Source organism: Aphelocoma coerulescens, chromosome 3 (genome assembly GCF_041296385.1).
Source record: "Aphelocoma coerulescens isolate FSJ_1873_10779 chromosome 3, UR_Acoe_1.0, whole genome shotgun sequence".
Classification (NCBI taxonomy): Eukaryota; Metazoa; Chordata; class Aves; order Passeriformes; family Corvidae; genus Aphelocoma; species Aphelocoma coerulescens.
The window spans coordinates 110,341,464-110,353,919 of NC_091016.1; the positions used below are offsets into that span (position 1 = coordinate 110,341,464).

Sequence of the window (12,456 nt, forward strand, 5' to 3'; positions counted from 1 at the left end):
TGATTGTCCTCTTCCATCTGCTGCTGTGCTGGCTCAGGGGTTTGCTGCTCTTAGCATATTGGTTCCAGGCCTTCAGATCTGACAGCTACTGGTGTGATTGTGCCTTAACGTGTGTCAGCCAAAGCTTATCATCAGCTGAGCCAGTAATGCATCAGTGTTGCTGAAAAGGGAAGGTCCTGCTTCCCCTTTTTCTCTTCTCCTGCCCGTGTGATGCACCCCCTTCCTTCTGCCAACTCTTTCACTTGTAGAGCCATCTGTGAGCCTCCTCACAGTTTGTTGGATGATGAAAGAAATCCATGCTGGCAATAGGGTAACAGGTGGTTTTTCTGCTGCTGTTGTGAGTTACATTTGGGGAAGAGATGAGCAACAGCAGGTCATGACCAGATCACAGGGAGGGAGGTCCTGCTAGTTATGTTGAGCTTTTAGTTTGGCTCAATCAACTTTGTGAAACCATACCTCAACCTTACGTTCCTCAGTTTAGTGAATGACTAAAATGAGCTAAGGAACTGATGTGCTGGCTGCTCAGCAGATCAGGTGGGGTGGCGAGGACCAGTGCTGGGGCTGGGGTTGGAGAACAACCTCACGAGAGCCCAGTGTACATCTCCATTCGGGGTGGGGAAATGCTGTTTCTGCTGACTGAGGAAAGCTACTGAAATTTTATTAGCAAAATGATCATTACACAATTTGATTAGAAAGGATTGTGTACCACCTGTTACTTCTTCATTTAAGAGACTAATAAGCAGAGCTTTGGAACAAAAACTATTGGGCAATATGATTTTTCATATTTCTGTTATTTTTCAGAAATCCTTATAAATTATTCTGAGACAGAGCTTTCAACCTGAAATGCACTTTTTGTTTTAATCCTGGATTTAACTCATTTTTTTCAGTTAAACTGAAAATTCAGATAAGACTGCTTTGAAAAAAGTAGACTGTAACTAAATTCTGCAGTAACTAGCTTTTAAATAGAATTTTAGTCAACTTCAATAGATACACGCTACATAACATGGAACAAATAGTGATGAGGGCATGGAACTGGGAGATAGCAGGTGAGCTTGTGAATTGCTGTAGGCTCAGAAGGGACGTGTAATGTTTGTGGACCAAGACTAATCTGTGTAGCAAGATCAGAGAGGTCCTGTGCGGATAACACTATGAGCAGGGGAGAAGATTGTTTTCAGTCCTAGTATTATTTAACTAACAGAGTCTTTTCTGTTTGTAATGTTAACTTACTCAGGTTTAATGTACTCTTTTAACAAGACTGGTTTGGAGGAGAGGAGACAGGAAGGCATTTCTGCCTTAGGTCTGTGGGAGACTACCAGTGTCCCTTGGTGTGGCATGAGTGTGTTGCCTTGTGAAGGCCTGTGCTTGTTCAGTGCTTGCTTGTCCTTTTGTGAGTGTCTCTTAAAATGCTGGATAAGAACAGGGGTTTGGTGTGGTGGTGGCTTTTTATTGGTATCTGTTAAGTTTCATCTTTTATATATATATATCTGTGTGTTTGTGTGTGTATATATATATATATTCAAGAAAAATATCAAATAATACTGTCAACCACTTACCAAAACCAGTTTTTAACAACAAAGATGCATTATTTGTGTGCAAATAAAAATTAAACTATTTTTATTTATTAGTATACAAAACAATTTATATTCATACCTCAGTAATACTTTTTTGAAAAGTATCATCATAGAAATGTAATCAGTGTGGTTTCAGTTCTGTGTATCTGCTCATCATTCTGTGATTTTCTTCCCTGTCGCGTTATCTGATTCAAGCTCCTCTAGCAGAAAGCGTGTATTTTAAAAGTAAAATTTACTTAAAGCTTTAGAATTTTGAAACAAAAATTCCATGCCATTCAAAGGAGGCTTAAAGCAGTTCCAAAAATGCAGTAATTGAAGAATGTGCAGAACAAACTCCATGTAAACTTGTTGATTGTATGCTCACTGCCATAATGTTATCATTTGTCAGTCACATCTGAGCTTGAACTTAAAAGCCTGTTAAATGGTTGAATGTTAAATGATTGGTTTTTGTTCTGTGGAGCATTTCAGGGTGTGTAACTTCAGGCTGAATTGCTTAGGCAGCATAATACTGATGTTATTTCAAATCAGAAGTTGATTTGTACATTAATTTTATAATAAAAGTATGAATTTGTCATCCTATATATTATTTTGATTTGGTCTTCATTTTTTTAATGCAGGTTTGTTGTTGAAGGACACATTCCATATTTGAATGTTTTTCAGCATTTTCCAGAGAAGATGAAGTTATGTGGACTAGATCTTAGGATCTTTTGTGTAGAGGTAATTTTTTTCTAAAAAGCAAATTTTTTTCTAATTATTTTGGTCACTGTACTAATGAATTGATTAAATCTGTTGTTATGTAGTAGGGTTCAAATTGCACAGCATTGGAGCCTGGCAGAAACTAGTGCACTCTGTGACTTGGAGTGCTTTAATCTTTAACCAGTCTTATTAAGCTGATTACCTAAGTTAGAATGAAATCAATAAGTACTTGTGGAGAAAAGGGCATTCAGAACTGCTCTTGAAGCACTCAGAAACAGGATTTGGCTTCAAGTCTAAGGGCAATATATTATCCCTTTTGGCATTTATTTGAAATGTCTCTTGAATTTGTTTTTAATTCCATATTCTTTTCATAAAATATGGTTTAGATGTTATCTCTTGTTCTGTTTCTTGCTGTACTGGTTGAAATATATCAAACCTAAAATCTGCATAAGGGGCTACAGCTCTTCTAGGAACTGAATAGTAATGGACAGTCTTGAGTGAAATTTAAATTTCCCTTATTTTTAAGATTCTTATGCATTGTGGTAACAATTGCCCAATGACATTTCTGTTGCAGATCAAAATTTATTATGGAATTTTGAAGTGTGCAAATAGAATCCTAGCTTTTAAGAGCAGAAAGCAGCAATTCTGCCAAGCCCTCACTGATGATGTTGCAAGTAACATTACCGTTCTCCAATATGTAGCTTGTATTCAGCAGGTCATGAGTTGTTCAGGAGCTGTGTCTTCAGAAATTTTAGCATTTATATTATTTTTGGTTTTATATTTCTGCTTTCCTGTCTGGATAAATGAGAATTACGGCCTCAACCTCTAAAAATCAGGAGATAAATTTAATATAAAACCTCTTGATTTCTTTGTCTTAGATATTTCCTTAACAGAAAAGATATGTTAGGTTGAAATATGAGTATTAACTTGGCTTTAAGTCTTTGTCCTTCTTTGCCTCCATCTCCTAGATGAGTTTTTGTTTTATGAATTGCAGCTGTAAAGCTTGTACCATACCTCAGAGTGGGAGAACTGGTTTACAGAGAGGAGATGACAGTTGCCTTTGGAGGATCCTACTGTTTCCTTTTGGGATAGGGCTGCACCCTTCACTTCCAAAGCATAAGTAGATATGCACACTAATCAAGTAATCTCTTAACTGTGTTTTCATTGAGATATATAGGTACAGTTCTGTAAGCTTACTGTACCCTTTATTTTCCAGCCACTCCAGTATTGTGGTTTCCTCTTTCCAGAAATATCTGCTCCTTCCTTTACCTTCAGTGTTACTTTAGTAAGGCATCCTCATGTTTATTTAGTTTTAATGTTCTTTTACTATGTCACGAGGCTGATAATTGCAAAATCCTTACTAGCTCTTTCCTACATCTCAAGTTTCTCGCTGCAGCACTGAGATGACCAATGTCTTCTTGTGTCTAGTTTTGACATCTGAATTTTGAGAAATTCAAGAGATGAGGTTGTTGTCCTGGAGCAGGAAATGAGATTGTGTAATACTACATTCTGAAACGATAGCCTACATTGTTTTTTGCTTTGTGCTCTGTATAGAATATTTTGTAGAAAATTATCTTAAAAACCTTTATGATATTATGGCTGTTATTACCAGGGTGTAAGTTGCTCTAATGCCATTATTTGTTGTGCTTCAAGTATGGTGAATATAAACTGCAAACGTGTTCCAAAATATTCCATATATCTCCTTTTTTTCATTTTGAACAGATTTTTAGTGCATTTAGTTGTGTCCTGTGCATCCCAAATTTGAATCAAGAAGTAATTATGTTATAGTAACTTGAAGGATTTGCAATCATACTAAATATCATTTTGTCAGTTAAATGCAGATGAAGCCTAACTTGATGAGGCTCAGCTTGTATACAAATATTCTCAGTGGCTTAAAGACTTTTTTTAGTAGTAAATTCCCACATACCCAAAATATGCTGAATTTGTACAAGGTTGAAGTTATTACAGGTGTTAGAAAAGTAAATGCAACATTATTACAAGGTGAGTCAGATTTACTTTCTGTGTAGTGGCATGTGTATGTACACATGCACATGCACAAAGGGTTTTTTATGACTTGTCATTTAGTAGTGCTATTCCATATGCAAGGAATGTGACTAGTTTGAGGCTTCCCAGCTGTGATGAACTTCTGTGCTGTGTAATTTAGGAACGGAGTCTGTATCACTGACAATTTTTCCTTGTGTTGCATACTACTTAGCAATTAGAGATGTGATTGCAGTATCTGCTGTACAGGGAGAGGCTGAGAGAGCTGAGGGTTTTATCACTGAGAAGGGAAGGCTGGGGGGGATTTCAGTAATGTGTATAAATATCTTGTCAGGGAGGAGTGACAATGGAGTCAGGCTTTCTTCTTGGTGATGTGCAGTGGAAGAACAGGAGACAACTGAAATACAGAAAATTCCATTTAAATATAAAACTTTTTCACTGTGTAAGGGTGACTGAGTGCTGGAACAGGCGACCCTGGACCACTGTGGAGTCCATATCTTCGGAGGTGCACAAAACCTGATGGCACACAGTCCTGAGCAGCTTGCTGTAGTTGATCCTGCTTTCAGCAGAGGTGTTGGAGTGTATGTATAATCTCCAGAGGTCCCTTCCGACCTCAAGTATGCCTTGTATTCTATTTCACATTTTCAGTATAGGTGGCAGATAGGCCCTTCATATTTTGGTAATGGAACAGCTGACAAGAAGGGCATAATTCTTCATTCTGCTCAAACTGAATTTTATTTAAAATACCTTCCACAAAGGTGGTTGTATCTGAACACTTCTGTCCAGAGGTCTGGGAGCTTTGGGCATGACTGGCTCATAAATAAAGAGGAAAGGAGCCTCCAGCTCCCTGTATCATCTTTATCATGACATATAACTTTTAGACAGGTGTCAGGGCCTAGCTGGAGATCAGTACTCCTCAAAAGTGTTTTATGAAGGAAAAAAGTACTTTATAGAAGATGTTTGTGAAAAATGAGCTGTTTATCTTCTATATGTATTTATCTTTCCATTGCTCCAAGTCAGCTTTCTAAGCTTTTAATTGATTAGTCATCTTATTTATCCTTTCCTCTATTAAAATCTTGTGTATGTTAGAAGTTAGCCTTTGGAAAATAGGTTTTTACCTAAATGTACAATTAGAGTGTTAACAGGGCAAACAGCAGCAGCAGGAAGATGTTCCTGCTTTATTCAGAAGTTCTAACTTCCCAGTACAAGGGTGGAAAAGCAAAATTTCCTTTTTCTAAAAAAAGTATTCTTATTCCATTTGATTAAAATATTTTTGTGTGTATGAAGAAAGAATAAGATATTTAAGTATTTTGTTTTGTTCTGTGCAGGAGGTCAAGGGTTTTTTTCTTGTTATTTGCAAATTGTTTAACTGCAGTAGATCTCTACTCATCCTAAGGCTTGTGCCAGTAGCCAAAACGTCTTTGATAAGTGCAGTCTTCTTCTCTTTTAGGTGGAAGTCACCTTTGTTCCCTTTTTAATGCACATAGGATATCTAGGATTTTAGGGTATCTATTTCTTTTAAAGCCCATTAGTGTAGGACTTAAAATGTATTTGTAAATTAGTAGTCGTATATGTAACATTTAGTGGATAATTTGCTTTCAGCTTGGATTATTTTATTGGTATTATCTGTCCTCCACCTGCACACAAATTCCCTCTTTCATTTCTGTGTGACGTAGGCATAAGTCTTTAAGATATGCATCCTCTATTTGATTTTGGGGATTTATCGTTATCCTTATACAAAATTGATTAAAGCATCCCTTTTGTCTTGAACTGTCAACAACTTGTCTTTGCCATAGGTCTGTCTTTCCATGCATTCTTGACTTGGGACTGTATACCCAATTATTTTATAAGTATTATTTTGTTTGTGCTTAAAAGTTGGCTGTGCTTTTTTTTTGCTGTCTCAAATTTACCTTTAGCTTTCACTACTTTTTATAAAACACACTATTTTTTTGTGTATTTTACCTTTAATGCATTGTAAGTGGATTTTTTTTTTTAATGTCCAAAAGTAATTTTTGGTTTTGATTCTCACGTTCTTCACACACATACAAATTTAAATGTATGTATATATATAGGTAAGCAGGTCACTCCCATGGATATTGGGCAACATGATTTACTGAAGTACTGAAGATAACAACCACGTCACTTTGGGGTATGTGCTGTGTGCAACAGGATAGGTGTAGTCTCATAAGCATCTTTCAGATCCTGTTGTGCTAAAGAGCTTTGGAAATTGTGATCTCTCTATCACAAGTATCTGGACTTGGCAAGGAGCACAATGTGTGACCTCAGAGAAGTTCCCTTCTCTCAATCTCTTCTCCAAATTTAAAATAAAACTTCAGGAAGAAATGAGTTAAGAATCTTTTTTTTTTCCCCCAGGGATTGGGGGTGGGCCTGGAGAAAGTTGAGCTTGATGGGTTAGTTGAATTCTATTCAGACCTGTCTACCATCTTGCCCCTGAAGACAAAAGGAATGGGTATTTACTGAATTATCCTTGCTACTTCTTCTTCTGCCCTGGGGTATGGTCATGGAATTGCTTCTCCATAAGCCTTTCTCCATTCCCCATCCCCCTTCTCCATCCCTTCCTCTTAGGTGGAAGTAGCTGCACAATTCTAAATCCGCTTGTTTTACAAGGCCACTGAATGTTTCAGTGTCGACAGTGTTGTTGATACACCCTGCTGCCTAGGAATCTGTATCTTAGAAGTACTTCCTTTTTTGTATTGTAATTTAATTCCATCCTCTCTTTTTCTGTGGTTTTTGTTTGTTTGTTTTTTATAATCCAGAGTATTGCTGCCTGTAACAGGGAATGTACTTACTTCAACAGATTTGACCATGCCAATTCACAATAAAATTACCATCTATGCTAATTTTTGATTGTCTTAGTATAACTTTTTTTGTTTGTTTCTTTTTACACATCCAGTCTCCAACTTAGATTAACAGAAGCACTGTTTAGTTTGAATTCTGCTCTATATATTCACCTATTTCCATCCCTAGGTGTCTTGGTTCTTAAATGACTCCTAGTGTTATTCCTCAGAATTTTCCATGATGCAGAAATGCTTTTTAAATTTCCAGTTGGGAATGGTGTTAGCATTCTTCCATACCTTTGCCTGTGGAAAATTCTTGAACACATCCTGGTAAAGTGGCAAAAATATACTCTGCTTGTCATAAATCACGGTTGTGGACAAGAGAGAGGAATCATGAAAACTCTAAATCGCTTGTCATGATTTTCTCCCCTTTATCCCACATGACAGAAAAGCTTCTTGTTCTTATCTTCTTGCTGATACCTTGTTTCTTTCAGGTTTAATGGCTTATCATTCTACATTACAATTATGTTTCTTTGTGTTGGATTAGGCCAGTAGCTCTGGTCAGTTCAGTTGTGTTCAGTTAGTTACATAAGAACTTTTAGTTAGTGCTCCATTATGAACTGATGTTGGCTTTGATGGAAGATTGAAGAGTTTGAAAACAAATGTTTGCTGCTCTATAATTCATCCAAGGCTTTCCTTTCCCTAAGGGTAACCTGTGATAGGTGTTGAAGTAGATGCTGTAATGTATTTATAGAGTAGACTGGAAATCTTCAGCTCTTTTGAGAATGTGCCACTTGAGCATGGAGCATTTTATTCTGTATGATGCTTTGGCTTTATTTATTTGTGTTGGAGGAGTACATACCTTGCACTTACTCATTCACACACACACCCTCCCTAACTTGGATTAGTAAATTTATTTCTCTTTTATTTAGGAGTGAAAGGTTTCCTTGAAAAATTGAGATGATCATTCTTCTCTATTCTGCCTGGAAACCTTCCAACTCTTTGGTTTCTTCTTTTACAGTATTCTGTAGTTTGTGTTTTCTTTTTGTTCTTCTCTTCAATTTTTTTTAATGTTGCTTGGTGTTATTCTTGGCAGCACTTTTGTATCCATATTTCTCTGGCACTAATCCTTGTGTCGCCCATATTTCTGTGTCAGCTTCAGTCAAATCTCACTTCTGCTGAGGATTTGAGAGATCTCATTTCTGAGATGAATTTGCCAGGCTGCTCCACTGCTGTCAAATCAAGCATGCTTCTGTTTTGCACCTTTGTTCTGCATGCTTCGCTTTCCTGCAGAGCAGCTCTTGAGTTTTGAGGAAATCACGAATTACGTTCTTCCAGTGAGTCTTGGTGGCAATTTTGGTTTGGTTCCCCTTTAGCTTTCCTGTCAAGAAGGAAAAAGGTTCTTCGGATCAGCTTCTTGTGGGAGCTGGAGCTTCAGTCCACTCTCCCCTCTCCTGACCTTACAAAGATTGTTTGACTGACAGGATATTTTTAGCTTCTGTTTTTCCCATTGCCACAGTATTAATTTGTTCTGGATCTATGCCAAGCTAATCATTCTACAGTTCCTGAATCTCCCATTTTACTTTTTTTTTTAAATGCTGCATATTAAAGTGAAGAGTCCTTTGATGTTAGAATTTCTTAAGATTATTCAAAAAACAACATTTGTGTTTCAGAGAACTCCTCAGTTATTTCCTTGAAGCTTCTTGTGTGTAAATTATCTGGGCCTCTCCTTTGTTAAATATTCCACTTTATCAGATAGTGGTTTACTTTTTTGCAGACACAATTTTTCTCTTCCTTGCATATAATTTCAGTGCAATGGATTCATATTCTTTTTCCAGCTACAGCACAGTGTTGCTTTTCTTCCTATTTCATGACTTACCTATTTACCTGTGGCATTGAAATTCAAGATTTTGGGGTTGTTTGGGTTTTTTTTTGTTTTCCTTCTGCTTACAGCTTAGCCACCTTTACATTGTGTTTCATTGCAGAATATCTATAGTTTCTTGTCTTTTTTTCATCTAGGAAATTGTCTCTGAGCACTATGCAGTCAAATGCCTCCCTGCTTCAAAAGGGGCATCTTTCTTTGGTGGTTTTCCCTTTACCCAATTATCCCACGATAGAAAGAGGAATATGATGGACCTGTCTGGGAGTGTAGTGACCTACCAGGACTATATTTGGAGAGGTCTACTTGGGAATGAGGTTTAAATTTTGGATGTGTATCCTTGTGCAGTGCTACACAGTGTGGGAGTTGTCTTCCATATTCAAAATGACACGTAATGTTAATCACTTATGTTACAATATGGTTAAATGTTTCAGAGTTTTCAGATGAGTTAAAGATACGGAACCTCAGATTTATATCCTTTTTCTCATTTTCTTTTTACAATCAGAATATGGTTGTTAATACTTGCACCATGTAAACACTTTGTGCCTTGTGACCGTCCAGCAACTCAGTAGCTCAGTAAAACTGCTTTGAATTACATGGGGATGTGCCACAAAAATGTATGTGAATAAGTTCAGCTTTGTTCAAGCATAGTAAAAGCCATTTTGTTTTGTAAATTCAGCTGAAAAGTTTAAGTAATTTAAGACGCCTCCTGATTTGGATTTCCCTGTGAATGTTGGGGGCAGAAGAACTGTCAGGTAGCCTGGAGGAAAACATAAGAATGGAGGGTTTCTCATGGATTAAGGAAAGACAATTGCTCAGTGCTGTGACAGTTGCCTGCCGTATGCAGCCAAAACTAGGAATTGGTGGTAGTCCTTAGCTTTTGAGCATAATGTCTTAATTTTAGAAGTAATTTGGTATTCAATCCCTAGTAATTTCTAATAATCTCTACCAGCTTGTTACAAAGTGTGAGGGGATTTGCATAAAATACACTGCTAGGATTGGTTGAATAATTTATCTATATTCTGACCAGGAGTAGCATCAGTATTATGGGTTTACTGAAAACAAATTCTTTGAATTTACAGTACCTAATAACACAAGGAAACTATCACTCCTGTATCTAAGTGTATTGCTTGGCTTATTCACATTGGAAACACTTGTTTGCATTTTGGTATAGATACTTTGAGCTGCTTTTGTTTTGTTTCTTGCAGTCAGGAGCATATCACAGATATTTTACTGTGTTTGAAGTGTATAAACTTAGATAGGATCTTGCCTGGGAAGCTTTGAAAATTAGCTACTCACTTACTGAGAGTATTTTCATTAGATCACATGAATGTAGATAGCAAGGAAGGATAGAGATTAGCAGGGGACTGTTACTCTAGAGTATTGATGCTTCTCTCTTCTTGCCTACATTCAGCTCTTCTGGAGGTCTGTGCAAGCTTGCAAAGGCTGTGAGCTGTTTTCACTCATGCTGGTAATTCTTCCCACCTTGCGCTGGTAACAAAGTCTAATGACTTTTTCATCATTCTTTTCAGTACTGAAAGAATATCTCCTCATAATAAAGCAGATCACTGGTGAACTTCATTGTACCATAGGGAAGAGTGAGTTCTGTCCTTGAACTATGACATGTTTAGGGAAAAGCAGAGTGTCTATGGGGATGGTGTTACTTAGGAATGTCTGTAGAGTGTTCTGCTCATAGCTCAAGGCATAAGTTCATATGAAACTGTAATATTGACCACTGAAGATCCTTTGGAAATCTCGTGATGACTGTTTTTAGCATTGCTAAAAATACAAGTATTTGTCTTGCTTTTCAGGCCAATGTCTCCCTTGGGTTTTCTGGTGTAATTCCTTGATTTGTACCCTAAATTGGATGCAATGTGGCTGAGTGCTTTCATACGGCAAATGGTAGTTCATTCTCTGTGATTGTTTTGTATCAAAGATGTTATTTATGGTACTGTAATTTCATCATCTTAAAAGCAGAAGGATTAGAATTTGCTTCATTACAGAGTTTGAGTATGTGAATAGAAGTTCATAAACTGGACATTATTTCTTAAATGCTGGTGTTTCTTTAGTTGTGGGTGTGGATTTAGTCTCCTAATTATAGTACTCTTCTAGGAGGGACAGGTGAAATGAATCACTGTGCTAAGGCTTTATGTTTCATGTCCCACTGTGTAAGGACGAGTGAAAATCTCAGTATACTGTTGTATTCTGAATATTGCATGAGGTCATTGTACTGAAATTGTTACTGTGGAAATGATTTATATTGTTCAGTGGCTGTTTTAGTGTTGCTGATGTGGTAGATGACAACCATGCTATGCTAATAATATGTTAAATAATTTTCTAGTCTGAAGATGCTTTTTAAAATAAAATGGTCTGCTGACCATTTTTGATGAGTAAACCTTGTAGGAAAAAGTAAAATGCATATCATGGGTACATGCAAAGATTTCTTACACTTGCAGAAGGAATTTTTAAAGAATAATGATAATTTAGGAAAAATAATCCCAGTGTAAACAAAAGTATACCTGCAAGTTCCATAGTCTTCATCATTCTATTCAGTCTTGGTTTTTTTCACTTTCCTTCTCTTTTTTTTTTTCCTTAATAAAATTCTGAATCCTGTGTGAGCAGTTGGGAATAAGTCAAACATTCCCCTTTTTGCCTCTACTGAGATATATAATTTTGGAGCTTCATAGTTATGAGAATAAAGATGGAGAAATACTGCTTGAAATTTCTCAGATTTTCTTCTTGTCCAACAGCTGACATGAATATCTTTATTCTATGTGGAAAAAATAGTATTAAGTAAAGAAAAATTGATTTGTAGTGTTCTCTGAAATCTGGTGTTATCAATGCTGCTATGTTCATGTACCAGCCTTAGTTTAAATATCTGTGTGATCTTAATTAAACAGGTTTCTGTAATCCCATTGTGATGCAGTTTTTGAACTTGCAGTTATTTTAGCCCAGCTACATTAGAATTATTTTCTAATAATTCCTGACATCTGATAAAATAATGGAGATGAAAAAAAATTTATGTTAATGTATAAATCTGTCATGTATCTGTATCTTAAATACTATATGGAATTTTGATTGGGTGTTTTGCTTTTCTTACCCTTTCTTTGTCAAGGTTGCAGAAGAACTGAGAGGTACAGAGTCACAACAAGGATTATCAAACAGGGCAATTTTCCTACAAGAAATAATTAATATTATCTACTTATCTTTCTACCTAAAGAAGAGGTGACTAAGAGGAGGATGTGGTGATCATTTGTAGAACACGTTCAGGAGGCAGTTGTTCAATGTCTCTTCCAATACAAGGAAGGTGTCAGCAAAGGTTGCCGGTTTGCAGGTTCAGAATCAAACAGCAGGAGATGTGGCCACCTACGTTTTGTAGGTAACTGGTGAAACTCCTTGCCTTAGAGGATACTCTGGATGTTAAAATGGCAGATGCTGACTGTACAAATGCCATGAAGGAATAGGGATCTGGAAAGAAAAGAATAGAGAGGTCTCACTGCTGGGTCAGCCA

The 12,456-nt window shown here is 36.8% G+C and overlaps 1 protein-coding gene across 4 annotated transcripts in view; it reads left to right on the forward strand.

Annotated features, from left to right (window-relative positions):
- Positions 1-12,456, forward strand: part of TAF1B (TATA-box binding protein associated factor, RNA polymerase I subunit B) — a 45,859-nt gene that overhangs the window by 11,976 nt on the left and 21,427 nt on the right. For all 4 annotated transcript variants that reach the window (XM_069011576.1, XM_069011577.1, XM_069011579.1 and 1 more), the window contains one exon: positions 2,189-2,288. In XM_069011576.1, coding sequence (XP_068867677.1) covers positions 2,189-2,288 — 100 coding nt within the window. The remainder of the gene's footprint in view (positions 1-2,188; positions 2,289-12,456) is intronic.